The sequence below is a fragment of the Nerophis lumbriciformis genome, linkage group LG03 (genome assembly GCF_033978685.3).
Source record: "Nerophis lumbriciformis linkage group LG03, RoL_Nlum_v2.1, whole genome shotgun sequence".
Classification (NCBI taxonomy): Eukaryota; Metazoa; Chordata; class Actinopteri; order Syngnathiformes; family Syngnathidae; genus Nerophis; species Nerophis lumbriciformis.
The window spans coordinates 61,347,966-61,375,271 of record NC_084550.2 but is presented as its reverse complement, the minus strand read 5'-3'; the positions used below and the strand labels follow the sequence as shown (position 1 = coordinate 61,375,271).

The following is a 27,306-nucleotide window of genomic DNA, read 5'->3' as shown; positions in this document are numbered from 1 at the left end:
ATATATATATACACACATATATGAAATACTTGACTTGGTGAATTCTAGCTGTAAATATACTCCTCCCCTTTTAGCCACGCCCACGCCCACCCCCGTCCCCCCACCTCCCGAAAACGGAGGTCTCAAGATTGGCAAGTATGCCTCTCAGTGGCCTTGTGGTTAGAGTGTGAGACTGGAAGGTCGTGAGTTCAAACCCCGGCCGAGTCATACCAAAGTGTAAACTTCTTCTCCCTCCTTTTCAAATATGTAGAAAAATAAAATAAAAATAAAAAGTCCATTGCTCATTTTTGTTTATTTTTTTTGCATTTTTGAAATAAAAATACATCAAATCAAAAAACCAAAGACTATAAAAATGGGAGCCCATTGCCTCCCTGCTTGGCACTGACGGAGGCAGATAATTAGATATATTCATATTTCTGTGTTACTTCTTTTAAACCATAGTCATAGTACAAAACAGCTAGTGTTCTTTATTTTTTATCTTTTGGTTGTCTGCAAGTACTGTGTGCCAACTTTTGAGAATGTGAAGGGGGGAGATCTTTTCTGTTTCTCGTCTAAAACCGACTTTAGATAACAAACAAAAAGGACCTGGAGTGAGCGGGGAGAAAGGGGGAGTAGTAATAAATTCATTCTCTTATCTTTCCCTTTGCCCAGCTGTGGAGAAAGGGACAAGGAGGGTGGGGGCAAGAGAGACGAGATAAAAGAAGAAGTTTTGCCGTATGAAAAGTTAGACCACTTTAGCTGTGCGAGTGAGCGCTTCTGTACGGGATTTGGTCTCAAGTTTATTTCCAAAGGCTTTGGAAATAAAATTACAAAATACCTATTCTGTCTCCGGTGGTTCTTGGGAGTGACCAGCAACTTGAATTCCCTGGGAGGAACAACTGGTCCAAACGTAACAGCACTCAGCATCAAGGGTTGGAATCGGGGGTTAAATCACCAAATTGATTCCTGAGCATGGCCACCGCTGCTGCTCACTGCTCCCCTCACCTCCCAAGGGGTGGAACAAGGGGATGGGTCAAATGCAGAGAATAATTTCACCACACTTTGTGTGTGTGTGTGTGTGTGTGTGTGTGTGACTATCATTGGTACTTTAACTTTTAATGTTACAGCCTTATTCCAAAATGGGGGGAAAAAAATGTTTGCGCACTTAAATGTAGAATATATTTATATTATTCATATATTATTTATTATTATTACTGTCTATTGTGAGCGAACTGTGGTGCAGAATTTCCCCCAGGGATCAATAAAGTACTTTCTATTCTATTGTAAAATTCTACACTTAATAAATATCCCATAATGACAGTGTTTTCATTTTTTAGAAACTTTTGCAAAGTTATTACAAATAAAAAAAACAACTAAGAAATCACATGTACATAAGTATTCACAGCCTGGACCATGGAGGTCAAAAGTGAGATGAGGTGCATCCTGTTTGAACTGAACATCATTGAGATGTTCCTACGGCTTAATAGTCCACCTGTGGTCAATTCATGATTTGGAAAGGCACACACCTGTCTATATATAAAGTTCCAAACTGGAGAACCGATCAAGAAAGAAGTGGAAAGGTCTGTAGACCTCCGAGACAGGATTGTCTGGAGGCCCAAATCTGTGATGCCGTGTACCATTGACTGGAGCACTCGTAATGTTGAAAGACCAATGTCACTGTGACACCCTGCAGGTCCTGGTGAACGCCCTGCTGAATGGCGGGGGAGGAGGGGGCGGGGTCGTGACGGAGCGACAGGTAGAAGGACGGCGCTTCTGTGAAGCCAGCCTCTTCAACAAGGAGAGGAGTCGACACGGTCAGCTACTTTGTCAGCCATGACCTTTCAGTCTTGTTGTGCTTTGTTGACAAGCTTCTTTAGCGTTTAATGTAACAAGATAGATATTGTGTGTATTTTAGTACATACTCGGACTATATGGATGAGTCAGCAAGTCATGTGACTTTATGTGTTTACAGGGTCTCAGGGATTACCCAGCGACAGCGTTTTATTTCGGATCCTTCAGACTCAAATGTTGGACACTTTGAACATTGAAGGACTTTATCCTCTCTATCGCCGAGTGGAAAAACACCTGCAGGACTTTCCCAAGGAGAGGTAAGACATTTTTCTAATTACCCCCAGCGAGCAGCACACTTTGCTGTGGTTCACTTTACTTGTGTGGTGTTCACGTTGGCAACAGTTGTAGGCATGTGCACGTGGACACATTTAACGGGACTAAAAGACTAATTGGAATGAAAATGTCAAAAGTTGTGAAAGGTATCAAACTAGACATGGGCACATTAAATTGGATTAAAAGACTAACTGGAATGAAAATGTCAAAAGTTGTGAAAGGTACCAAACTAGGCATGGGCACATGGACACATTTAATTGGATTAAAAGACTAATTGGAATGAAAATGTCAAAAGTTGAGAAAGGTACCAAACTAGGCATGTGCACATGGACACATTTAATTGGATTAAAAGACTATTTGGAATGAAAATGTAAAAAGTTGAGAAAGGATTGGAATGAAAATGTCAAAAGTTGAGAAAGGTACCAAACTAGGCATGTGCACATGGACACATTTAATGGGACTAAAAGACTAATTGGAATGAAAATGTCAAAAGTTGTGAAAGGTACCAAACTAGGCATGTGCACATGGACACATTTAATGGGACTAAAAGACTACCGTAATTGGAATGAAAATGTCAAAAGTTGTGAAAGGTACCAAACTAGGCATGTGCACATGGACACATTTAAATTGGATTAAAAGACTAACTGGAATGAAAATGTCAAAAGTTGTGAAAGGTACCAAACTAGGCATGTGCACATGGGCACATTAAATTGGATTAAAAGACTAACTGGAATGAAAATGTCAAAAGTTGTGAAAGGTACCAAACTAGGCATGTGCACATGGACACATTTAATGGGACTAATTGGAATGAAAATGTCAAAAGTTGTGAAAGGTACCAAACTAGGCATGTGCACACATTAAATTGGATTAAAAGACTAACTGGAATGAAAATGTCAAAAGTACCAAACTAGGCATGTGCACATGGACACATTTAATGGGACTAAAAGACTAATTGGAATGAAAATGTCAAAAGTTGTGAAAGGTACCAAACTAGGCATGTGCACATGGACACATTTAATGGGACTAAAAGACTAATTGGAATGAAAATGTTAAAAGTTGTGAAAGGTACCAAACTAGGCATGGACACATTTAATTGGATTAAACGAGTAATTGGAATGAAAATGTCAAAAGTTGTGAAAGGTACCAAACTAGGCATGTGCACATGGACACATTTAATTGGATTAAAAGACTGATTGGAATGAAAATGTCAAAAGTTGTGAAAGGTACCAAACTAGGCATGTGCACATTAAATTGGATTAAAAGACTGACTGGAATGAAAATGTCAAAAGTTGTGAAAGGTACCAAACTAGGCATGTGCAAATGGACACATTTAATGGGACTAAAAGACTAATTGGAATGAAAATGTCAAAAGTTGTGAAAGGTTCTAAACTAGGCATGTGCACATGGACACATTTAATTGGATTAAAAGACTAATTGGAATGAAAATGTCAAAAGTTGAGAAAGGAACCAAACTAGGCATGTGCACATGGACACATTTAATGGGACTAAAAGACTAATTGGAATGAAAATGTCAAAAGTTGTGAAAGGTACCAAACTAGGCATGTGCACATGGGCACATTAAATTGGATTAAAAGACTAACTGGAATGAAAATATCAAAAGTTGTGAAAGGTACCAAACTAGGCATGTGCACATGGACACATTTAACGGGACTAAAAGACTAATTGGAATGAAAATGTCAAAAGTTGTGAAAGGTATCAAACTAGGCATGTGCACATGGGCACATTAAATTGGATTAAAAGACTAACTGGAATGAAAATGTCAAAAGTTGTGAAAGGTACCAAACTAGGCATGGGCACATGGACACATTTAATTGGATTAAAAGACTAATTGGAATGAAAATGTCAAAAGTTGAGAAAGGTACCAAACTAGGCATGTGCACATGGACACATTTAATTGGATTAAAAGACTAATTGGAATGAAAATGTCAAAAGTTGAGAAAGGATTGGAATGAAAATGTCAAAAGTTGAGAAAGGTACCAAACTAGGCATGTGCACATGGACACATTTAATTGGATTAAAAGACTAATTGGAATGAAAATGTCAAAAGTTGAGAAAGGTACCAAACCAGGCATGTGCACATGGGCACATTAAATTGGATTAAAAGACTAATTGGAATGAAAATGTCAAAAGTTGTGAAAGGTACCAAACTAGGCATGTGCACATGGACACATTTAATGGGACTAATTGGAATGAAAATGTCAAAAGTTGTGAAAGGTACCAAACTAGGCATGTGCACACATTAAATTGGATTAAAAGACTAACTGGAATGAAAATGTCAAAAGTACCAAACTAGGCATGTGCACATGGACACATTTAATGGGACTAAAAGACTAATTGGAATGAAAATGTCAAAAGTTGTGAAAGGTACCAAACTAGGCATGTGCACATGGACACATTTAATGGGACTAAAAGACTAATTGGAATGAAAATGTTAAAAGTTGTGAAAGGTACCAAACTAGGCATGGACACATTTAATTGGATTAAACGACTAATTGGAATGAAAATGTCAAAAGTTGTGAAAGGTACCAAACTAGGCATGTGCACATGGACAAATTTAATTGGATTAAAAGACTAATTGGAATGAAAATGTCAAAAGTTGAGAAAGGTACCAAACTAGGCATGTGCACATGGACACATTTAATTGGATTAAAAGACTAATTGGAATGAAAATGTCAAAAGTTGAGAAAGGTACCAAACTAGGCATGTGCATATTAAATGGGATTAAAAGACAAACGGAATAAGAATGTTTCATGTAAAGAAGCCATTCAGTCCATTCTGACTTTTGTATGAAGATGTGATTGTGACTGAGACACTTTAAGGTGACAGTCTTCACATTGTAGTGCATGTCTTTCACGTCCACTAGACATTGACATGGAATGTTCTGGAATGAAGAACAAGTCCAGAAGTAGGGTTATATGCTGTTGAGGTAAAACAAAAGTAGTAAAGGGAAGGAACAATTGGTTAAAAGAAAGCAGAGTGACATGGTCAGACAATTAGAAATGCACAAAGCCATGTTTGTTTACAGCTGCTTTTTCAACACCTGCAGTGAGTGAACTGCTCCAAAAGATGGCACTAACACCTCTTTCCCTTTATGGTATGGTGCTGCGCATGTCAAAGTCCAATATTTGGATTTAAAGGTGTGGTGCATGAAAATGCAAGTCGTAATCACATAATATTTTTCAGGGTGCATATACACAGTCAAATGAAATATATTTTGGCCATTTACATGTGGCTACTGCAGCACACTGGAAAATAAGAGGTCAAGTTGTACATGAAGTGTACATACATGAAGTGTACATACATGAAGTGTACATACAGTACATGAAGTGTACATACATGAAGTGCTGCCACACAAGCCCTGAAAGAAAATGGAGAAAATCAAGACTAGGTTGCTACATTATATATTTTACTTTGACATTATTGTCATGTACTAGAGATGCGCGGTTTGCGGGCACAACCGCGGAGTCCGCGGATGAAATAAAAAAAAATTAGATTTTAAATAGATTCAGGCGGGTGGCAGTTAAACCAATTCGGAAATATATATACATAGTTAAATGTTGTTACCCACATACGAAAAACGAGCAGGCACCTGCAGCATATGCCACAACAGAAGAAAAAAAAAAAAAGAGATGGACACTTTTACGGAGCGGAGAAGGGACGCCTCGCCGGGGTCCGGGACCGAGGCCCCTTCCCCCGAGAGGGCCCCACCGGGAGCCGTAGCTGAGGCGATCCGCGAGAAGTGCCCGACGCACGTCCAGGGTCATCACCGCGCCCACCGCACCGACACCGCGCCTCGTCCGCCTTCGCCGCGGCCGGCGTCACGCGCAGCAGGTAAGCAGCTTACCTGCCCGCCACCCCCGTGGCCGGGGGCTCGTAACAGGGGTCACTCCGCGCGCTCCGCCCGCGCAGCTTACCTGCCCGCCACCCCTGTTGCCGGGGGCGCGTAACAGGGGTCACTCCGCGCGCAGTGCGCTCACGAAAGGGGTGGGGCTCACCCTGGTTGATATAGACAGCAGGACGGTGGCCATGGAAGTTGGAACCCGCTAAGGAGTGTGTAACAACCCACCTGCCGAATCAACTAGCCCTGAAAATGGATGGCGCTGGAGCGTCGGGCCCATACCCGGCCGTCGCCGGCAGCGAGACGCGCTTGGAGGTGCGCTCAGCGCGGCTCCCATATGATTGCGCACTGGTGTGCGTCTGGGCCGTGACAGCGTGGCACGCGAATGTCTGTCCTGCATTGGATCAGTCTCCTTTCTTTAACAGGCAAAAGCTTTATAACCTCACTAATGCCTTGCATCGTCTATATTAGATATATAACAACAGGCGGGTGCGGTTCTGATCAAATGTTACATCGGGTGGATGGCGGATGGTTGACAACTTTCTGATGCGGTTGCGGATGAAATAATTGATCCGCGCATCTCTATCATGTACCAAACTCTTTGACACGTACATGTCACACATTATGCTAGATAGACACAAAAATGACAGCATTTACACTAAATGATCACCACTGATGTAGTTGTAGGAATATTTAAAGTTAGATTACATGATCAGCTAACAATTACATTTTCACTGTGATTATTTATTTACCTTTCTTTTTCATAGATAAAATATTTCATTAAAGCCCATACATAAATGTTTTTTTCCTATCACATTCATGTTCGTCCTGTCACATTCATGTTTGTCCCGTCACATTCATGTTTGTCCCGTCACATTCATGTTTGTCCCGTCACATTTATGTTTGTCCCGTCACATTCATGTTTGTCCCGTCACATTCATGTTTGTCCCGTCACATTTATGTTTGTCCCGTCACATTTATGTTTGTCCTGTCACATTTAGCTCACAACCTTGCTTGCTCGATCTTAACACCCCCTTGTTAAAATTGAGAGAATAACCAAAATACTTACTTCATGTTTTTATTGATATTTCATTTAAAAAAACGCAATAATTATATTTTGATGCAAAAATAAACGTTTTAAAATGCTGATATTTCACACGCCTGCAGACCAAGCAAGCAAGCAAGTGTACTGTGTACCGTGTACTGTGCCATGGTCTGCTGCAAGTGTTTCTGAGGTGACTTCCTGTGTGTCCCCAGTAGTCGCCTGCAGGTGGACGGTCCGTACAACGAGGACTTCCTGGAGAGGTTACAGAAATGTGCGGCGGAGGACGACGGCTCTGTGGACTTTGCCGTGGCGAAGGTGAGACCGGATCTGGGCCTGATGAAACTCAGCTGCCTCCCCCTCTAAGAGTGTTTTGACCGCAGGTCCATCAGTACCGCGTCGCCATGACGGCCAAGGACTGCTCCATCATGGTGGCCCTGGTGCCCAGCAGCGAGGAGGAAGACGAGGACCAAGTGTACGCTCATGGAATGTCTTCTTCTTCTTCACGGCCTTGTCATGATCTGCTCTCTCGCTCTCTCTCTCCAGTCGCAGGCATCTCAGGGACTTCTTCTCCTCCAGACCCGCCTCTTTTTCCTACTCCGTCTCCATCCTGGACCTGGACCCTAAGCCCTTCGACAGCATCCCGTTCCAGTTGCAGCTGGACCAGAAAATAGTTTCGTGCTACACGAGGACGGGCGCCGCCTTGCCAAAAGGACCTCTGGTGGCACCGGGCGTCATCACGGCCTCGGACAGAGACGACTGCACGCTGCTCTTCAGGCCCGTCTGAGCGGCTGGGTGTTTGCGCTTTGACACTGGTGGAGTTGACACTACGACGTGCCAGGTGGTTTCCTTTGTGACGTCGGGGGAAGAATCACTCCGTTCAGACATTATTTACTCTTACTTTTGTTTGTTTTTGGAGGGTATTTTCTTCATTTGGTGGTGGATGCGGTTACCTGGCAACACTTCTCCATGGCAACGCCGCTGCCAGTCAAGTGCCAAGATTGTCGGGTGGTGGTGCTGATGATGTCATTTCCTGAATGTATGTGGGAGCATCACCATGGCAACAAGCGAGACGAACACCCGGCGTTTGGTTTCAACCCAAATGACTCTGGAACTTTCACGCGGGCCAATAACGTGCTCCCCAAGTCACATGACCAGTCCTTCTGTGCGCCATACTTGGACAACTTTATAAGTGTCGTGCCTAAATGTTCTGATGCGTGTGTGTGACAAGCTGCTTATGTGTCACCTCACTCACCCGTCAACTTCTGGTAACTTCACGGGGTCGTTCTATGTCCACTGGACAGGATGCAACTTTTCAATCCCCCGAGCCCTGCGGGGATAGAAAAACAAAGAAAAAAAGGTCACATGGAGACAGCAGTGCCTGGTGGGAACTTGTGTGACGGCAACCTCAGCCAATCAGAATCCACATTGTGACGACGAGCTGTTGCGTGATTGGTTGTGTGCGTGTGAGAGGTAAATGTTGAGGAGTAAACAAAAAAAAAAAAAGATATTTGCAAATACAAACGCTGCTGTCTGGCATTTTGTATTTAAATTATTTATTTTTGTAGATTTTAACCAATGAGCTCTGCTGTCAGTCAGACTTTCTACTGAATAAAGACTTTGTAAGAGACTTAAAGCGTCGTGGTGGAGCTTCTGGTCACTTCCAAGATGCTGCTGGAGTTAAGAGTCCTGGAGGAGGCCGACCTCCCTGATGATGCACTCCAACGCCGCCTCGGGTCCCAGCAGCCTCAGCAGGCTGTGGAAGGCCTCGCCGGCGCCACCTAGCGCTTCAGAGGGGAACAGCTGCTGGGCTGCACAGACAAAAAACATTCATAAATGAACAAGGCAGGTATTCACTACACCATAGGTCAGGGGTCGGCAACCCAAAATGTTGAAAGAGCCATATTGGACCAAAAATACAAAAACAAATCTGTCTGGAGCCGCAAAAAATTAAAAGCCATATTACATACAGATAGTGTGTCATGAGATATAAATTGAATTAAGAGGACTTAAAGGAAACTAAATGAGCTCAAATGTAGCTACAAACGAGGCATAATGATGCAATATGTACATATAGCTAGCCTAAATAGCATGTTAGCATCGATTAGCTTGCAGTCATGCAGTGACCAAATATGTCTGATCAGCACTCCACACAAGTCAATAACATCAACAAAACTCACCTGTGTGCATTCATGCACAACGTTAAGTTTGGCGGACAAAATGAGACAGAAAAAGAAGTGGCATAAAACACGTCCTAGAAAGTTATACATGTAAACAAACTAAGGTGAGTTCAAGGACCGCCAAAATTAGGACAAAACGGCGCTCGCCAAATACTCGAATTAGTGAAGCATGTTTAATATAAACAGTGTGCTTTATAACAATTAGGGAGGTTTGTGTCATGTTTGGCCTCCGACAGAAACCATATTAAAACAAAAAATAAATTCTTTCCCCTCTTTTTCCATTTTTTATACATCTTTGGAAAAGCTGCAGGGAGCCACTAGGGCGGCGCTAAAGAGCCGCATGCGGCTCTAGAGCCGCGGGTTGCCGACCCCTGCCATAGGTTCTCACACTTTTTACACTGGTTTAAATGTAACTTAGATATTGGGTTTCACGATGTAAAAGCGCTTTGAGTCACTAGAGAAAAGCGCTATATAAATATAATTCACTTCACTTCACCAAGTACCACCTTAGAGAACATGTAGCTCTTTAAGTCATAATGACCAACATTAAAATACAGTAGAGTAGTAGGCCTAAGTAATCATTAAAGACAAGGCAGAGGCAACGTTCCCTCTAAGGCATACTTGCCAACCTTGAGACCTCCGATTTCGGGAGGTGGGGGGCGTGGCCGGGGGCGGGGCGTGGTTAAGAGGGGAGGAGTATATTGACAGCTAGAATTCACCAAGTCAAGTATCTCATACATATACATATATATATATATATATATATATATATATATATATATATATATATCCTGAAAATATGCAAACAAAACTGTGTTTAGATAATTGATACTTCAAACTTGCATAAATAAATCTTAAGGAATATAACATAACTTGGCTTCTGAGAGCTTCAAAATGTAATGAATAAAATGCTAAAGTTGTTGATAAACAAGCAATTATTTTAATAATTAATTGTGGTCATTTTAAATGAATTATTATATATATATTAAAATTAATTATTTCAAATATGTTTATTTTAATGTATAATTCTATGGCTGGATGTAATAAGGAGTCAGAAAAAACACAAATAAAAATACAATTAATTTTGATGTTTTTAGCAAAATATAGTAACAATTTATTTATTTTTAGGTAAGATAAACATAATAATACCATTTATCCCTAGTCTGGATGATTTAGTTCTTGTCACCCTGTTGTCCTCCCATCTTGAAAAAAGGCTGTCCTCACTCAGGTCGCATGGAGGTGGAGGGGGCGTGGCCTCCAGCTCCGGCTGAAAATCGGGAGATTTTCGGGAGAATATTTGTCCCGGGAGGTTTTCGGGTGAGGCGCTGAATTTCGGGAGTCTCCCGGAAAATTCGGGAGGGTTGGCAAGTATGCTCTAAGGCATACTTGCCAACCTTGAGACCTCCGATTTCGGGAGGTGGGGGGTGGGGTGTGGGGGGCATGGTCGGGGGGCGTGGTTAAGATATATATATATATAAGAAATACTTGACTTTCAGTGAATTCTAGCTATATATATATATATATATATATATATAAAAAATAAATACTTGAATTTCAGTGTTCATTTACAAACTACAACTCACAAACACTTTAGAGTTAGGCTCCAGCATCAGAATGTGTACTTAAATCAAATCAAATCAACTTTATTTATAGAGCACATTTAAAATTTACCACAGGGGTAGCCAAAGTGCTGTACAATGAGCAGGTTAAAAGATAAAACGAGTACCGAGCAAACACAACACAACACAAACAGAACACGATAGAAAATAAATAATTAAAATAGAATTAATAAAAACATAAAAACATAAAAACAGGATCACAGCAGGTGTATTATGGGGCGCCATTGCAGAAGTTAAACTTATAAAGATCACATGGATATTATTCAGTGAGTTGATTCACCAAAACTAACCTGTTATACAGGAGGAAAAAGCACACAGGACGTTTTAATTGTTCACAGACTGGTCGCGCTCATCAGAATGACAAGACACTTCCGGTCTGCAGGTGATAGCATTCAATTGGGACGAAACGCCCTACTGCCCCCTACTGACCAATGTGAATACTGATAAATGTGTAATGACAGCTCCAAAAATGAATTCAAACCACAAAATAAAATAAATAAATCAACACAAAAATGTGACACAACCTTGAGACCTCCGATTTGCATGTACAGTAGATGGCAGTATTGTCCTGTTTAAAAGTGTCACAACATAAATGGGTTGTACTTGTATAGCGCTTTTCTACCTTTAAGGTACTTTTCTACCTTTAAGGTACTCAAAGTGCTTTGACACTACTTCCACATTTACCCATTCACACACACATTCACACACTGATGGAGGGAGCTGCCATGCAAGGCGCTAACCAGCAGCCATCAGGAGCAAGGGTGAAGTGTCTTGCTAAGGACACAACGGACATGACGAGGTTGGTACTAGGTGGGGATTGAACCAGGGACCCTCGGGTTGCGCACGGCCACTCTCCCACTGCGCCACGCCGTCCCTATTGCTGTTTACGGCAGACGAACTGCTTTACGGTAGACAAAACATTGCTGTTTACGGCAGACGAACTGCTTTACGGTAGACGTTGTTGTGTGTTGTCAACACGTCACTCAGGTCCGCCTGAATTTCGGGAGTTTTTCGGGAGAATATTTGTCCCGGGAGGTTTTCGGGTGAGGCGCTGAATTTCGGGAGTCTCCCGGAAAATTCGGGAGGGTTGGCAAGTATGCTCTAAGGTGCGCACTGCTCACGCGTCATCTGCGCACAGCAAATCCAAGCCGCGCACAAAATAAAATTTTGTATGATTTTGCAATGCAACTGTGAGTAACAGGTAAACAGATAAAACAATGTTTGTCAACACTTAAATTATTGTAACGTCTGTGGAGACACTTAAAGGAGGACAGAAATTCCATCGGTCCCTTTATTTAACAAAATTGTTTGTCGGCCATAACCACACCAAAACAATGTGTAAAATACTTTAATCTAGCAAAACTGGTCGTTGTCTAGCGTACAAACCAAGCCAAAAGCAACTCTTTGTCATCTGTTATATGAACATCTCTCTCACCTGCACCAACACATACACTATGGCAATTAGCCACTGGTGCGTTTATGGCCACACAAAAAGTTGGACAACTCCAACACTACACGTAAAGTGTACATTTCAGGTGGTTTTACTATGACTCCTCAATCAGTGTGCTTATTCTACTGTCATTTGTTAAGAATGTTATTGTTGGGATATTAATCATGAAATGATGTTACAGCACGACAGAATTGCTAATAAAAATATTTATTTTACGGACAGAAAGTTAATAAACACTTCATCTCATGCAACATGTGAATGTTTTAAGGGGAACCAAATGTGATCTCTGAAAGGGGTTAGGGTATATTAGAAAATAACCTCTTGAAATTGACTAGTCACTTGATTATAATAATAAGACATTTAAATTGTTATGTCAGGTTTGAGACAAATGTGCTGCTGGTATGACCACAGTGTGCACGTCTCTATTCCACTCAATGCTCATTAGAGGGAACATTGGGCAGAGGTTTTATTTAACAAGTACCGTATTTTCGGAGTATAAGTCGCTCCAGAGTATAAGTCGCACCGGCCGGAAATGCATAATAAAGAAGGAAAAAAACGTATAAGTCGCATTTTTTGGGGAAAATGTATTTGATAAAAGCCAACAGCAAGAATAGACATTTGAAAGGCAATTTAAAATAAATAAAGAATAGTGAACAACAGGCTGAATAAGTGTACGTTATATGAGGCATAAATAACCAACTGGTATGTTAACGTAACATATTATGGTAAGAGTCATTCAAATAACTATAACATATAGAACATGCTATACGTTTACCAAACAATCTGTCACTCCTAATCGCTAAATCCCATGAAATCTTATACGTCTAGTCTCTTACGTGAATGAGATAAATAATATTATTTGATATTTTACGCTAATGTGTTAATCATTTCACGTATAAGTCGCACCCCCGGCCAAACTATGAAAAAAACTGCGACTTATAGTCCGAAAAATACGGTATATTTAATGTTTTTGGCCACTGTAACATTACACAGTTTGAATATTTAATTGATTCTTTCTTACCAGTCGACGCGCACCACAGTTTGACAATCACTGCATTCAACTAACAGCTGCAGACCTAATGGACAAAATGCTTACAGAGATCCACAACTAATTAAATCCCTTCATCAGAGCAGTGTTTTTCAACCTTTTTGGAGCCAAGGCACATTTTTTTCATTGAAAAAATCCCAAGGCACACCACCAGCAGAAATCATTAAAAAATGAAATTCAGCAGCCAATATTGACTATAAAAAGTTGCAATTGTTGGATATGACTTTAAAGCATAACCAAGCATGCATCACTATAGCTCTTGTCTCAAAGTAGGTGTACTGTCACCACCTGTCACATCACACCCTGACTTATTTGGACTTTTTTTTGCTGTTTCCCTGTGTGTAGTGTTTTACTTCTTGTCTTGCACTCCTATTTTGGTGGCTTTTCCTGTTTTGTTGGTATTTTCCTGTAGCAGTTTCATGTCTTCCTTTGAGCTATATTTCCCTTCATCTACTTTGTTTTAACAATCAAGAAGATTTCAGTTGTTTTTATCCTTCTTTGTGGGGACATTGTTGATTGTCATGTCATGTTCGGATGTATATTGTGGACGCCTTTTTTGCTCCACAGTAAGTCTTTGCTGTTGTCCAGCATTCTGTTTTTGTTTACTTTGTAGCCAGTTCAGTTTTAGTTTCGTTTTGCATAGCCTTCCCTAAGCTTTAATGCCTTTTCTTAGCGGCACTCACCTTTTGTTTATTTTTTGGTTTAAGCATTAGACACTTTTTACCTGCACACTGTCTGCATATTGTGATCGCGACAAACCATGACATCTACAAAGCAATTAGCTCGCTGCTGCCGCCTACTGATATGGAAGAGTATTACACGGTTACTCTGCCGAGCTCTAGACAGCACAGACACTCAACAATGGCATATTAATTGCGGATTATGATTACCGGTTTGCCAAAAATATTTTTAACCCAATTAGGTGAAATTACATCATCTCCCACGGCACACCAGACTGTATCTCACGGTTGAAAAACACTGCATTAGGCACACACGTAATGAGATAAGATTAACTGTAAAGGGTTCCTATTATGCGAAACTAACCTGTCTTACCGGTTTTTGTGTAGTTAGGACCCCCGCAATTCCTCAATTTTTTAAAATCAAACCATGGAAGCAAGGCTAAGATATTTATACAACAATATTGCCTTCCTCCAAACGAGCCATTTAGAGTTTGAGACGATTGTTTACTTTATTTACATCAGCAGATATCTCCAGATATGCTAGATGGTTTACCCAAAGGGCTTTGAGCGAGTCTGACATTTTTTAAGAAGTTCCTTCCTCTTGGTGTGGGGCAGACTGGCTCGTACATGCACATGCATGCTCAAATCTTCTGCTGTTGCCATGTCAAATAAGAAGTAGCGTGTAGTTGGAACTCAGGGGTATCAAAATCATTTTCATGGAAGGCCACACGTCACAGTTGTGGGAGCCATCAGAGGGCCGCTTGTAACAGCAAATATGTCTTTGATTATTACTTTTTTTTTTACATTATGTGTAAAAAATAAAATCTAGATTTTACAGTGAACAAACTGGCATCTCACTAGAATTTTACTGTAGAAGTGTTTTTTTTATTTTTCTATTTCTTTTTTTTTTTTTTTACAAAATAATAAATAAAAAAAGAGTACCAATGTTTTTCACGGGAAAAATGGCAGCATGTCGCCAGAATTTTACTGTAAAAGTTTTTTATTTATTAAAAATTTTTTTTACAAGATAGAACAGTAAAAACAAAACAAAACAAAAAAACAGTACCAATGTTTATCACAGGAAAAACTGGCAGCTAAGTCACCAGAAATTTACTGTAAAAGTGTTGTTTTTAAAAAAAAATTATAATTATATATATTACAGTAAAAAAAAAAAACAGTATTAAAGTGTTTTATGGGAAAAACTGGCAGCTTAGTCGTCAGAATTTTACTGTAAAATGGTCTGGTTTTTTTCAACATATCACTGTGAATGGAAAAATAGTAACACTTTTTTTAAAATTCTGGCCAGTTTTTTCCCATTAAAAAATGTTTTACCATTTTTACAGTTTTTTACAACATAATACAGTAAATAAAAAAACAGTACCAATGTTTTTCACGGGATAAACTGGCAGCTAAGTCGCCAGAATTTTACTGTAAAAGTGATATTATTTTTTACAAGATATTACAGTAAAAAAAAAAAAAAAAACTGTATTAATGTTTTTTACGGGAAAAACTGTCAGCTTAGTCGCCAGAACTTTACTGTAAAATGTTCAGTGTTTATTTTCCCAACATATTACTGTGAATGGAAAAATAGTAACACTTTTTTATTTTATTTTTTAACTCTGGCCAGTTTTTTTACCATAAAAAATGTTTTACCGTTTTTACACTTGTAGTAATACGGCGTAAAAACAACCGTAGATTTCAGTGGGAAAAAACTGACAGCTCAGTCGCCAGAATTTTACTGTAAAAGTGATATTAATTTTTTATTTTTTACAAGATATTACAGTAAAAAAAAAAAAAAAAAACTGTCTTAATGTTTTTTACGGGAAAAACTGGCAGCTTAGTCGCCAGAACTTTACTGTAAAATGTTCAGTGTTTTTTTTCCAACATATTACTGTGAATGGAAAAATAGTAACACTTTTTTATTTTATTTTTTAATTCTGGCCAGTTTTTTACCATAAAAAATGTTTTACCGTTTTTCCATTTGTAATAATACGGCGTAAAAACAACCGTAAATTTCAGTGTGGCAGTTCAGTCGCCAGAATTTTACTGTAAAAGTGTTTTGTTTATGTATTTTACATCATATTACAGTAAATAAAAAAAACAGTACTAATGATTTTTACGGGAAAAACTGGCAGCTTAGTCGCCAGAATTTTACTGTAAAAGTTATTATTTTTTTATACAAGATATTACAGTAAAAAGAAAAACAGTACTAATGTTTTTTATGGGAAAAACTGGCAGCTCAGTCACCAGAACTTTACTGTAAAGTTTTCAGTGTTTTTTTTTTACAACATATTACTGTGAATGGAAAAGTAGTAACGCTTTTTTTTTTTAAATTTTAAATTCTGGACAGTTTTTTACCATTAAAAAATGTTTTACCGTTTTTCAATTAGTAGTAATACGGCGTAAAAACAACCGTAGATTTCAGTGTGAAAAAACTGTCAGCTCAGTCGCCAGAATTTTACTGTAAAAGTGTTTTAAAAAAAAAAAAATTATCCATCCATCCATTTTCTACCGCTTGTCCCTTTCGGGGTCGCTGGAGCCTAACAAAAAACAGTACTAATGTTTTTTACGGGAAAAACTGGCAGCTTAGTCGCCAGAACATTACTGTAAAATTGTCAGTGTTTATTTTTCAACATATTACTGTGAATGTAAAAATAGTAACACTTTTTTTCATTTTTATTTTTTATTCTGGCCTGTTTTTTCCCATTAAAAAATGTTTTACCGTTTTTACATTTGTAGTAATACGGCGTAAAAACAACCGTAGATTTCTGTGTGAAAAAACTGTCAGCTCAGTCGCCAGAATTTTACTGTAAAAGTGTTTTTTGTTGTTGTTTTTTTACATCATCCATCCATCCATGCATCCATTTTCTACCGCTTGTCCCTTTTGGGGTCGCTGGAGCCTAACAAAAAACAGTACTAATGTTTTTTACAGGAAAAACTGCCAGCTAAGTCGCCAGAATTTTACTGTAAAATTTTCAGTGTTTTTTTTCCCCCAACATATTACTGTGAATGGAAAAATAGTAACACTATTTTTTTTTTAAATTCTGGCCAGTTTTTTACCATTTAAAAATGTTTTACCGTTTTTACACTTGTAGTAATACGGCGTAAAAACAACCGTAGATTTCAGTGTGAAAAAACTGGCAGCTCAGTCGCCAGAATTTTACTGTAAAAGTGTTGGTTTTTTTTACAACATATTACAGTCAACAAAAAAACAGTACCAATGTTTTTCACGGGAAAAACTGGCAGCTAAGTCGCCAGAATTTTACTGTAAAAGTTTATTTTTTAATTTTTTTACAAGATATTACAGTAAAAAAAAAAAAAACAGTACTGTTTTTTTTACGGGAAAAACGGCAGCTTAAAGGCCAGAACTTTACTGTAAAATTTCCAGTGTTTTTTTTCAACATATTACTGTGAGTGGAAAAATAGTAACACTTTTTTTTTTTTTTTTAATTCTGGACAGTTTTTCCCCATTAAAAAGTGTTTTACCGTTTTTACATTTGTAGTAATACGGCGTAAAAACAATCGTAGATTTTAGTGTGAAAAAACTGTCAGCTCAGTCGCCAGAATTTTACTGTAAAAGTGTTTTTTTGTTGTTGTTTTTCTACATCATCCATCCATCCATGCATCCATTTTCTACCGCTTGTCCCTTTCGGGGTCGCTGGAGCCTAACAAAAAACAGTACTAATGTTTTTTACAGGAAAAACTGCCAGCTAAGTCGCCAGAATTTTACTGTAAAATTTTCAGTGTTTTTTTCCCCCAACATATTACTGTGAATGGAAAAATAGTAACACTTTTTATTTTTTATTTTTTAATTCTGGCCAGTTTTTTCCCATTAAAAAATATTTTACCGTTTATACATTTGTAGTAATACGGCGTAAAAACAACCGTAGATTTCAGTGTGAAAAAACTGGCAGATCAGTCGCCAGAATTTTACTGTAAAAGTTTTTTAATTTTTTTATTTTACATCATCCATCCATCCATCCATCCATTTTCTACCGCTTGTCCCTTTCGGGGTCGCTGGAGCCTAACAAAAAACAGTACTAATGTTTTTTACAGGAAAAACTGCCAGCTAAGTCGCCAGAATTTTACTGTAAAATTTTCAGTGTTTTTTCCCCCCAACATATTACTGTGAATGGAAAAATAGTAACACTATTTTTTTTTTAAATTCTGGCCAGTTTTTTACCATTTAAAAATGTTTTACCGTTTTTACACTTGTAGTAATACGGCGTAAAAACAACCGTAGATTTCAGTGTGAAAAAACTGGCAGCTCAGTCGCCAGAATTTTACTGTAAAAGTGTGTTTTTCTTTTACAACATATTACAGTCAACAAAAAAACAGCACCAATGTTTTTCACGGGAAAAACTGGCAGCTAAGTCGCCAGAATTTTACTGTAAAAGTTTATTTTTGAATTTTTTTACAAGATATTACAGTAAAAACAAAAAAACAGTACTGTTTTTTTTACGGGAAAAACTGGCAGCTTAAAGGCCAGAACTTTACTGTAAAATTTCCAGTGTTTTTTTTCAACATATTACTGTGAGTGGAAAAATAGTAACACTTTTTTTTTTTTTTTAATTCTGGACAGTTTTTCCCCATTAAAAAGTGTTTTACTGTTTTTACATTTGTAGTAATACGGCGTAAAAACAATCGTAGATTTTAGTGTGAAAAAACTGTCAGCTCAGTCGCCAGAATTTTACTGTAAAAGTGTTTTTTTGTTGTTGTTTTTCTACATCATCCATCCATCCATGCATCCATTTTCTACCGCTTGTCCCTTTCGGGGTCGCTGGAGCCTAACAAAAACCAGTACTAATGTTTTTTACAGGAAAAACTGCCAGCTAAGTCGCCAGAATTTTACTGTAAAATTTTCAGTGTTTTTTCCCCCCAACATATTACTGTGAATGGAAAAATAGTAACACTATTTTTTTTTAAAATTCTGGCCAGTTTTTTACCATTTAAAAATGTTTTACCGTTTTTACACTTGTAGTAATACGGCGTAAAAACAACCGTAGATTTCAGTGTGAAAAAACTGGCAGCTCAGTCGCCAGAATTTTACTGTAAAAGTGTGTTTTTCTTTTACAACATATTACAGTCAACAAAAAAACAGCACCAATGTTTTTCACGGGAAAAACTGGCAGCTAAGTCGCCAGAATTTTACTGTAAAAGTTTATTTTTTAATTTTTTTACAAGATATTACAGTAAAAACAAAAAAACAGTACTGTTTTTTTTACGGGAAAAACTGGCAGCTTAAAGGCCAGAACTTTACTGTAAAATTTCCAGTGTTTTTTTTCAACATATTACTGTGAGTGGAAAAATAGTAACACTTTTTTTTTTTTTTTAATTCTGGACAGTTTTTCCCCATTAAAAAGTGTTTTACTGTTTTTACATTTATAGTAATACGGCGTAAAAACAATCGTAGATTTTAGTGTGAAAAAACTGTCAGCTCAGTCGCCAGAATTTTACTGTAAAAGTGTTTTTTTGTTGTTGTTTTTCTACATCATCCATCCATCCATGCATCCATTTTCTACCGCTTGTCCCTTTCGGGGTCGCTGGAGCCTAACAAAAACCAGTACTAATGTTTTTTACAGGAAAAACTGCCAGCTAAGTCGCCAGAATTTTACTGTAAAATTTTCAGTGTTTTTTTCCCCCAACATATTACTGTGAATGGAAAAATAGTAACACTTTTTATTTTTTATTTTTTAATTCTGGCCAGTTTTTTCCCATTAAAAAATATTTTACCGTTTATACATTTGTAGTAATACGGCGTAAAAACAACCGTAGATTTCAGTGTGAAAAAACTGGCAGATCAGTCGCCAGAATTTTACTGTAAAAGTTTTTTAATTTTTTTATTTTACATCATCCATCCATCCATCCATCCATTTTCTACCGCTTGTCCCTTTCGGGGTCGCTGGAGCCTAACAAAAAACAGTACTAATGTTTTTTACAGGAAAAACTGCCAGCTAAGTCGCCAGAATTTTACTGTAAAATTTTCATTTTTTTCCCCCAAGATATTACTGTGAATGGAAAAATAGTAACACTTTTTTTTTTAAATTCTGGCCAGTTTTTTCCCATTAAAAATGTTTTACCGTTTTTACATTTGTAGTAATACGGCGTAAAAACAACCGTAGATTTCAGTGTGAAAAAACTGTCACATCAGTCGCCAGAATTTTACTGTAAAAGTTTTTTTTTTTTTTTTTTTTACATCATCCATCCATCCATCCATTTATTTTCTACCGCTTGTACTTTTGGGGTCGCTGGAGCCTAACAAAAACAGTACCAATGTTTTCATGGGAAAAACTCGCAGCTAAGTCGCCAGAATTTTACTGTAAAAGTGTTGTTTTTTTTACAACATATTACAGTCAACAAAAAAACAGTACAAATGTTTTTCACGGGAAAAACTGGCAGCTAAATCGCCAGAATTTTACTGTAAAAGTTTATTTTTTTACAAGATATTACAGTAAAAAAAAAAACAGTACTGTTTTTTTTACGGGAAAAACTGGCAGCTTAAAGGCCAGAACTTTACTGTAAAATTTCCAGTGTTTTTTTTTCAACATATTACTGTGAGTGGAAAAATAGTAACACTTTTTTTTTTTTTTATTCTGGACAGTTTTTCCCCATTAAAAAGTGTTTTACCGTTTTTACATTTGTAGTAATGCGGCGTAAAAACAATCGTAGATTTCAGTGTGAAAAAACTGTCAGCTCAGTCGCCAGAATTTTACTGTAAAAGTGTTTTTTTTTTGTTTGTTTTTTTACATCATCCATCCGTCCATGCATCCATTTTCTACCGCTTGTCCCTTTTGGGGTCGCTGGAACCAAACAAAAAACAGTACTAATGTTTTTTACAGGAAAAACTGCCAGCTAAGTTGCCAGAATTTTACTGTAAAATTTTCAGTGTTTTTTTTCAACATTTTACTGTGAATGTAAAAATAGTAACACTATTTTTTTTTTTTTAAATTCTGGCCAGTTTTTTACCATTAAAAAATGTTTTACCGTTTTTACATTTGTAGTAATACGGCGTAAAAACAACATGTAGATTTCAGTGGGAAAAAACTGACAGCTCAGTCGCCAGAATTTTACTGTAAAAGTGTTGTTTTTTTACAACATATTACAGTCAACAAAAAAACAGTATTAATGTTTTTCACAGGAAAAACTGGCAGCTAAGTCGCCAGAATTTTACTGTAAAAGTCTTTTTTTTTTTACAAGATATTACAGTAAAAAAAAAAAACAGTATTGTTTTTTTTACGGGAAAAACTGGCAGCTTAAAGGCCAGAGCTTTACTGTAAAATTTTCAGTGGTTTTTTTTCCAACATATTACTGTGAGTGGAAAAATAGTAACACTTTTTTTTTTTTTTTTTTTAATTCTGGCCAGTTTTTTACCATTAAAAAGTGTTTTACCGTTTTTACATTTGCAGTAATACGGCGTAAAAACAACCGTAGATTTCAGTGTGAAAAAACTGTCAGCTCAGTCGACAGAATTTTACTGTAAAAGTGTTTTTTTTACATCATATTACAATAAATTAAAAAACAGTATTAATGTTTTTTTACGGGAAAAACTGGCAGCTAAGCACCAGAATTTTACTGTAACATTTTCAGTGTTCTTTTCCAACATATTACTGTGAATGGAAAAATTTAGTACTTATTTTTCTAATCAGCCTGACCTAGGCCTAAACTTTATGTTAAGTTAAAGTTAAAGTACCAATGATTGTCACACACACACTAGGTGTGGCGAAATTATTCTCTGCATTTGACCCATCACCCTTGATCACCCCCTGGGAGGTGAGGGGAGCAGTGAGCAGCAGCGGTGGCCACGCCTGGGAATAATTTTTGGTGATTTAACCCCCAATTCCAACCCATGTGTGTTAAATATCCATCCATCCATCCATCCATTTTCTACCGCTTATTCCCTTCGGGGTCGCGGGGGGCGCTGGAGCCTAAGTCAGCTAACATCGGGCATTTAATTTGTAATAATTTGTAAGTGCTGATCTAAGTTGTGTTTCTTCCGGTGTTGTGGTTGATAGCAGAAGTGTATTTGGTAAAAGTGAGCAAGAAGAGCATCGCACCTCTATCTGGGATCTTTGTCAGCAGGTGGACTTTTGGCGTGACCCCGCCCTCCTTGGACACCTCCACTGGCCAGTCAACTAGTAACATGCAGCTGAGGACAACACAAGATGGTGTTTAGAAGTGTGTGAAGATGAACAAGTGTGTGTGTTGAATTTACCCTGGAAGCTCAGGATGGTGCAGGGTCATGACCTCTGAACCGTGGCCTTCAGGAAGGGAGACAAGTGTGGGATATTTGGCCTGCAGACAGAATAAAGTCAGATTTTAGCACGTTTGTCATTCCTCAAGTGCTCACCAGGGCCGGCCCGTGGCATAGGCCGTATAGGCAAATGCTAAGGGCGCCGTCCATCAGGGGGCGCCATGCCAGTGCCACAAATGTTGGAGGAAAAAAAAAAAAAAAAAAAAGTTGTTACTATTATTTCTAAATACAAAAAAATAATCTCACGTTAATTAAAATGCAAAGTAAAGCCTATTTAATAGAAATATTATTTGCTACAACATTACGCCCCCCCCCCCCCCCCCGCACGGTGCGCCCCCTCCCTTCCCGTATCATGACTCTTTTTGGACGTCACCACATCAAAAAATCAACACAAGATGTCAAAACGGCCAAAACTGTCAGGTGCCCAGGGAAGAAAAAAGAGAAAAGAAGAGGAGTAGAAACGAGAAAAGACAGAGGTAGCAGGTAGGTAACGTTAGCCTACATGAAATGATTTGTCTGTTACAGAATGTGATAGTAACCTGGCTTTTTAGCATTAAGCTAATGTTACATGATTCGGCAATTGCTAATCAATAAATAGCTAGTTCTGTTTTAACGTCGGGTTAATATTGTGGAGGGGGCTAAATTGTTATGGAAAATAATAATGTAACGTTAGGTAATTACAGTACTCCCGCCTACATTCCTCTGGGACATTTGTATCAGATATTTTAAGCAGGTGTTTTTTGTTTACATTGTTATTGCCTTCTGGTTAGCTAATGTTTGCCCTGCAGGTAATAGTCACTTTTCCACCCCTTTATATATTAGGTATAGTTGTAAGTAAAAAAAAAAAAGGTCAAAGACAAAGCTATTCGGTTTCTTGTGAGTATATACACTTCACTGCCGATGTGGGGGGGGGCGCCACCTAAAATCTTGCCTAGGGCGCCAGATTGGTTAGGGCCGGGCCTGGTGCTCACAATAGATATTTTGTTTCCTTTTTTTGTAATTTTTAGTCTCCATGCCTAAGTGCTTGGTTTTATACATTAGGACACCTGATTCTCATCATTTGGAAGGGTGGCCAAATACTTTTGTGTATTTTGTTTCTCATTCCGCTGACAGTCAAGTCAATCAGGGAATAAAATGTGTCCTTGCTAAGAACTGCCAGCAGGGGGCGACACAAACACATTGAACACAGTGAAAAAAAAAAAAAAGAGTCCATAAGGGAGAGTGAATAGTTTGAGGTTTGTGTTTCTTTCCTTTCTTCAACTTTGCAACTGAAAGGAGAACTGAATGCTGACTCGGCACAACTTCCCCCCTGGCTCTCCTCCACGAGGAGCAACATTTGGGAAGTCCATTAAGGACACGACAGGCAGCCTCTGTTGCCTGAAAGTGAGCATCTAATGTTGACGACACACGTTTGAGTGTGACTCAGCTCACAGCACATGTCTTTCTACATCCCATTAGCATGTCACAGCAACAAATACACCCCCTGGTGGCTGCCGGGAACATAGCAATGACATCAGAGTTGCCTTTAAGTTGCAAAAAAAAAAAAAAAAAAAAAGCCAACATCACCAGACAGAGGACAAAAACCTTTTCTTTGGTAATTCTTGCAAAAAAAAGGATCAGTGTCGAGGGAGATGGTGAGTAGAATCTAGACAGGAAGTGATGTCACTTGTTAGCAAAGACTGTTTCAACTTGGCACTGTGGAGTTTATATCAATCACTTTGTGCAAAGACAACACAGCCTTGGTGTGCTTTAAGCATAACTGTGAAGTGAAAACCATTTCAGGTGACGACCCCTTGAAGCTCATGGAGAGAATGCCAAGAGTGTGCAAAGCAGTAATCAGAGCAAAGGCTGGCTATTTTGAAGAAACTAGAATATAAAACATGTTTTCAGTTATTTCACCTTTTTGTGTTAAGTACATAACTCCACGTGTTCATTCATAGTTTTGATGTGACAATCTACAATGTAAATAGTCATGAAAATAAAGAAAACGCATTGAATGAGGTGTGTCCTAACTTTTGGCCTGTACTGTGTATACAGAAACACACACACACACACACACACACACACACACACACACACACACACACACACACACACACACACACACACTAGGGATGTCCCGATCCGATATTTGGATCGGATCGGCCGCCGATATTTGCCAAAAAATGCGTATCGGCAAGGCATGGGAAAATGCCGATCCAGATACAGTTTTTAAGAAAAACTCCGGTCCGTGTTTTCCAACGCACCTATCTAAATAATACATTCCACTTTTCTGCTGCTCCCTAATTTCCGTTCCGCATTTTCCAGCACACCTTCAACACATCCACAGGTCTGAGGATTCTCACACAGTTGCTTTTAGCTGCTGGCATTACACGACAGGCTCTTCTCACTCTTTCCTGTGTCTCCCTCTCACAGACAGCAAGCGCACCTTCTTACACACGTCACATACTGTCACGACATACGTCACATACTGTCACGTCATACGTCACATACTGTCACGTCATACGTCACATACGTATACATCCTCCCCGAGCAGAGAGGTAGCAGCATGGCTAACGTTAGCTGTGATGCTAGCGCAGCCGTGCTAGCAACACTCCCTCTAAGGTGCGCGCCTGTGCAATTGCGCACTGTTTAAGCGTCCTCTGCGCATAGCAAATCTATGCCACGCACAAAATCTAATAAAAAAATAAGCGCATAACAATTTTCGACACACGGACACGACAGAGAAAACAGTTTTCGTCATCATTGTTCAAATATTGTAACGTCTGTCGAGACGCTTATCTCCATTCGGTGCCACACGCCCACACCATCAAAATGCAGAGGCAAACATTTCCACATCAACACTGTATGAAAAAAATAGTGATTTTTTTAGTTGTGATTTCCTTCTCTGCATGAAAGTTTAAAAGTAGCATATATTAATGCAGTATGAAGAAGAATGTTTTAATGTAGACACATAGAATCCTCATACTGCTGTGATTATATGCATCAAGTGTTCATTCAAGGCTAAGGCAAAATATCCACATATATATTGTGTATCGCAATATGGCCTTAAAATATCGCAATATTAAAAAAAGGCCATATCGCCCAGCCCTAGTTCAATGATGCCATTTCTGTTTGTCATGTATAATTTTGTCTATTTTGTGTTTATCCTTGAATAAACAGGTCAGTTTCTTGTTACCGACCATTGTGTATTATTCAAACTCCCCTAATTCAGCTGCCTAGTTGTTATCAAGAGTACTAAAACATGATTCTGACAACTAAGTAGGCTAAATAACTTTAAACTTTAATACATGCTCGGATAGGCCAGTATCGGATCGGAAGTGCAAAAACAATATCGGTATCGGATCGGAAGTGCAAACACCTGGATCGGGACATCCCTAACACACACACACACACACACACACACACACACACACACACACACACACACACACACACACACACACACACACACACACACACACACACACACACACACTGTTTATCATTTGGAGTGGGGACCAAGTTTTTGATCATCACTTGTGGGGACCAGCCTTTCTACAGGTTGTGGAAGCATTAAAAAAAATAGGTAAAATGTCCACTGCCCAGTTAGCTCATACACATCTTTAAATCTCTGGATTGATGAAGTAATGTACTGATCATTCTTACTGGGGACCCTGGGGAAAAAGAGTTAATATGGTTCATGGGGACCACATTTAAATAATTTTGCATAATTCACACAAATTTGTACGTGACTACTGAGGACCATTTAAAAGAGCAAAAGCAGTACCAGCTACAGCCCGATGAGGGGGCTGCTGTGCAAATGTCTCACACTCAAACTAACCAGTAAACATGTTTTATGGGCCAAAGCTTAAAAATCACTTAGGCATCCTCAGAATGGATCTGACTATCATTTAAGAAGGATTCCCTTTAGGGGACCTGTTTTTTTGTCCCCATACCGTCAGAGGTCCCCTAAAGGTGACTGTGTAAACAGAGCACACACACACACACACACACACACACACACACACACACACACACACACACACACACACACACACACACACACGCATACAAGTTTAGATTGGGGTATGATGTTTCTAAATGGGTAAAACATTTGGGCGGAAGGCAAGGTACACCCTGGACAAGTCGCCACCTCATATATATATATATATATATATATATATATATATATATATATATATATAAATACACACACACACACACACACACACACACACACACACACACACACACACACACACACACACACACACACACACACACACACACACACACACACACACACACACACACACACTTTAGATTGGGTTATGATGTTTCTTAATGGGTAAAGAACTTAAGTCTCTTGTACACATGTTAGCATTTAAGCGAGCTAGCAAGCTAACGCTAGTTGGTCTCCATAATTTTATCAATCACGTTTTTTTGATCATTTTATTTAATACGGTAATGCCAACCGTCGGGAGTTTTACAGCGGTTATTATTACGGTTAATTCTTAGTACAAACGCCACCCAGCTGCTGAAACCGATGTAAAAAAGTGAGCGCTCTTGCAACCCATAACAACACAGGCACAAGGCGATTACCGAGGCCGGCAAATTTTAACGACTTAATTTTCATTTGGTGGATTGACTTATGGAATATCGGCCCAGGCCTAGATATTCGCTTCTTTTTACACTTGAATTACACTTAAAATGTTAAGAGATAAAACGTTGTATGGGCACTTAAAGGGGAACATTATCATCAGACCTATGTAAGCGTCAATATATACCCTGATGTTGCAGAAAAAAGACCATATATTTTTTTAACCGATTTCCGAACTCTAAATGGGTGAATTTTGGCGAATTAAACGCCTTTCTAATATTCGCTCTCGGAGCGATGACGTCACAACGTGGCGTCACATCGGGAAGCAATCCGCCATTTTCTCAAACACCGAGTCAAATCAGCTCTGTTATTTTCCGTTTTTTCGACTGTTTTCCGTACCTTGGAGACATCATGCCTCGTCGGTGTGTTGTCGGAGGGTGTAACAACACGAACAGGGACGGATTCAAGTTGCACCAGTGGCCCAAAGATGCG

General features: G+C 38.7%; 2 protein-coding genes across 5 annotated transcripts in view; one reads left to right on the top strand and one right to left on the bottom strand.

Annotated features, from left to right (window-relative positions):
• Positions 1 to 8,634, top strand: part of ippk (inositol 1,3,4,5,6-pentakisphosphate 2-kinase) — a 38,809-nt gene extending 30,175 nt beyond the window's left edge. Inside the window, exons 10-14 of the mRNA XM_061940658.2 lie at positions 1,673 to 1,793; positions 1,952 to 2,087; positions 7,220 to 7,322; positions 7,388 to 7,479; positions 7,551 to 8,634. Coding sequence (XP_061796642.2) covers positions 1,673 to 1,793; positions 1,952 to 2,087; positions 7,220 to 7,322; positions 7,388 to 7,479; positions 7,551 to 7,791 — 693 coding nt within the window. The 3' untranslated portion in view covers positions 7,792 to 8,634. The remainder of the gene's footprint in view (positions 1 to 1,672; positions 1,794 to 1,951; positions 2,088 to 7,219; positions 7,323 to 7,387; positions 7,480 to 7,550) is intronic.
• The window catches only part of cenpp (centromere protein P), a 136,445-nt gene continuing 117,693 nt past the window's right edge, over positions 8,555 to 27,306 (bottom strand). For all 4 annotated transcript variants that reach the window (XM_061940749.2, XM_061940734.2, XM_061940726.2 and 1 more), the window contains exons 7-9: positions 22,194 to 22,273; positions 22,036 to 22,127; positions 8,555 to 8,815 (exon numbers count right to left, since the gene is read on the bottom strand). In XM_061940749.2, coding sequence (XP_061796733.2) covers positions 8,685 to 8,815; positions 22,036 to 22,127; positions 22,194 to 22,273 — 303 coding nt within the window. In that variant the 3' untranslated portion in view covers positions 8,555 to 8,684. The remainder of the gene's footprint in view (positions 8,816 to 22,035; positions 22,128 to 22,193; positions 22,274 to 27,306) is intronic.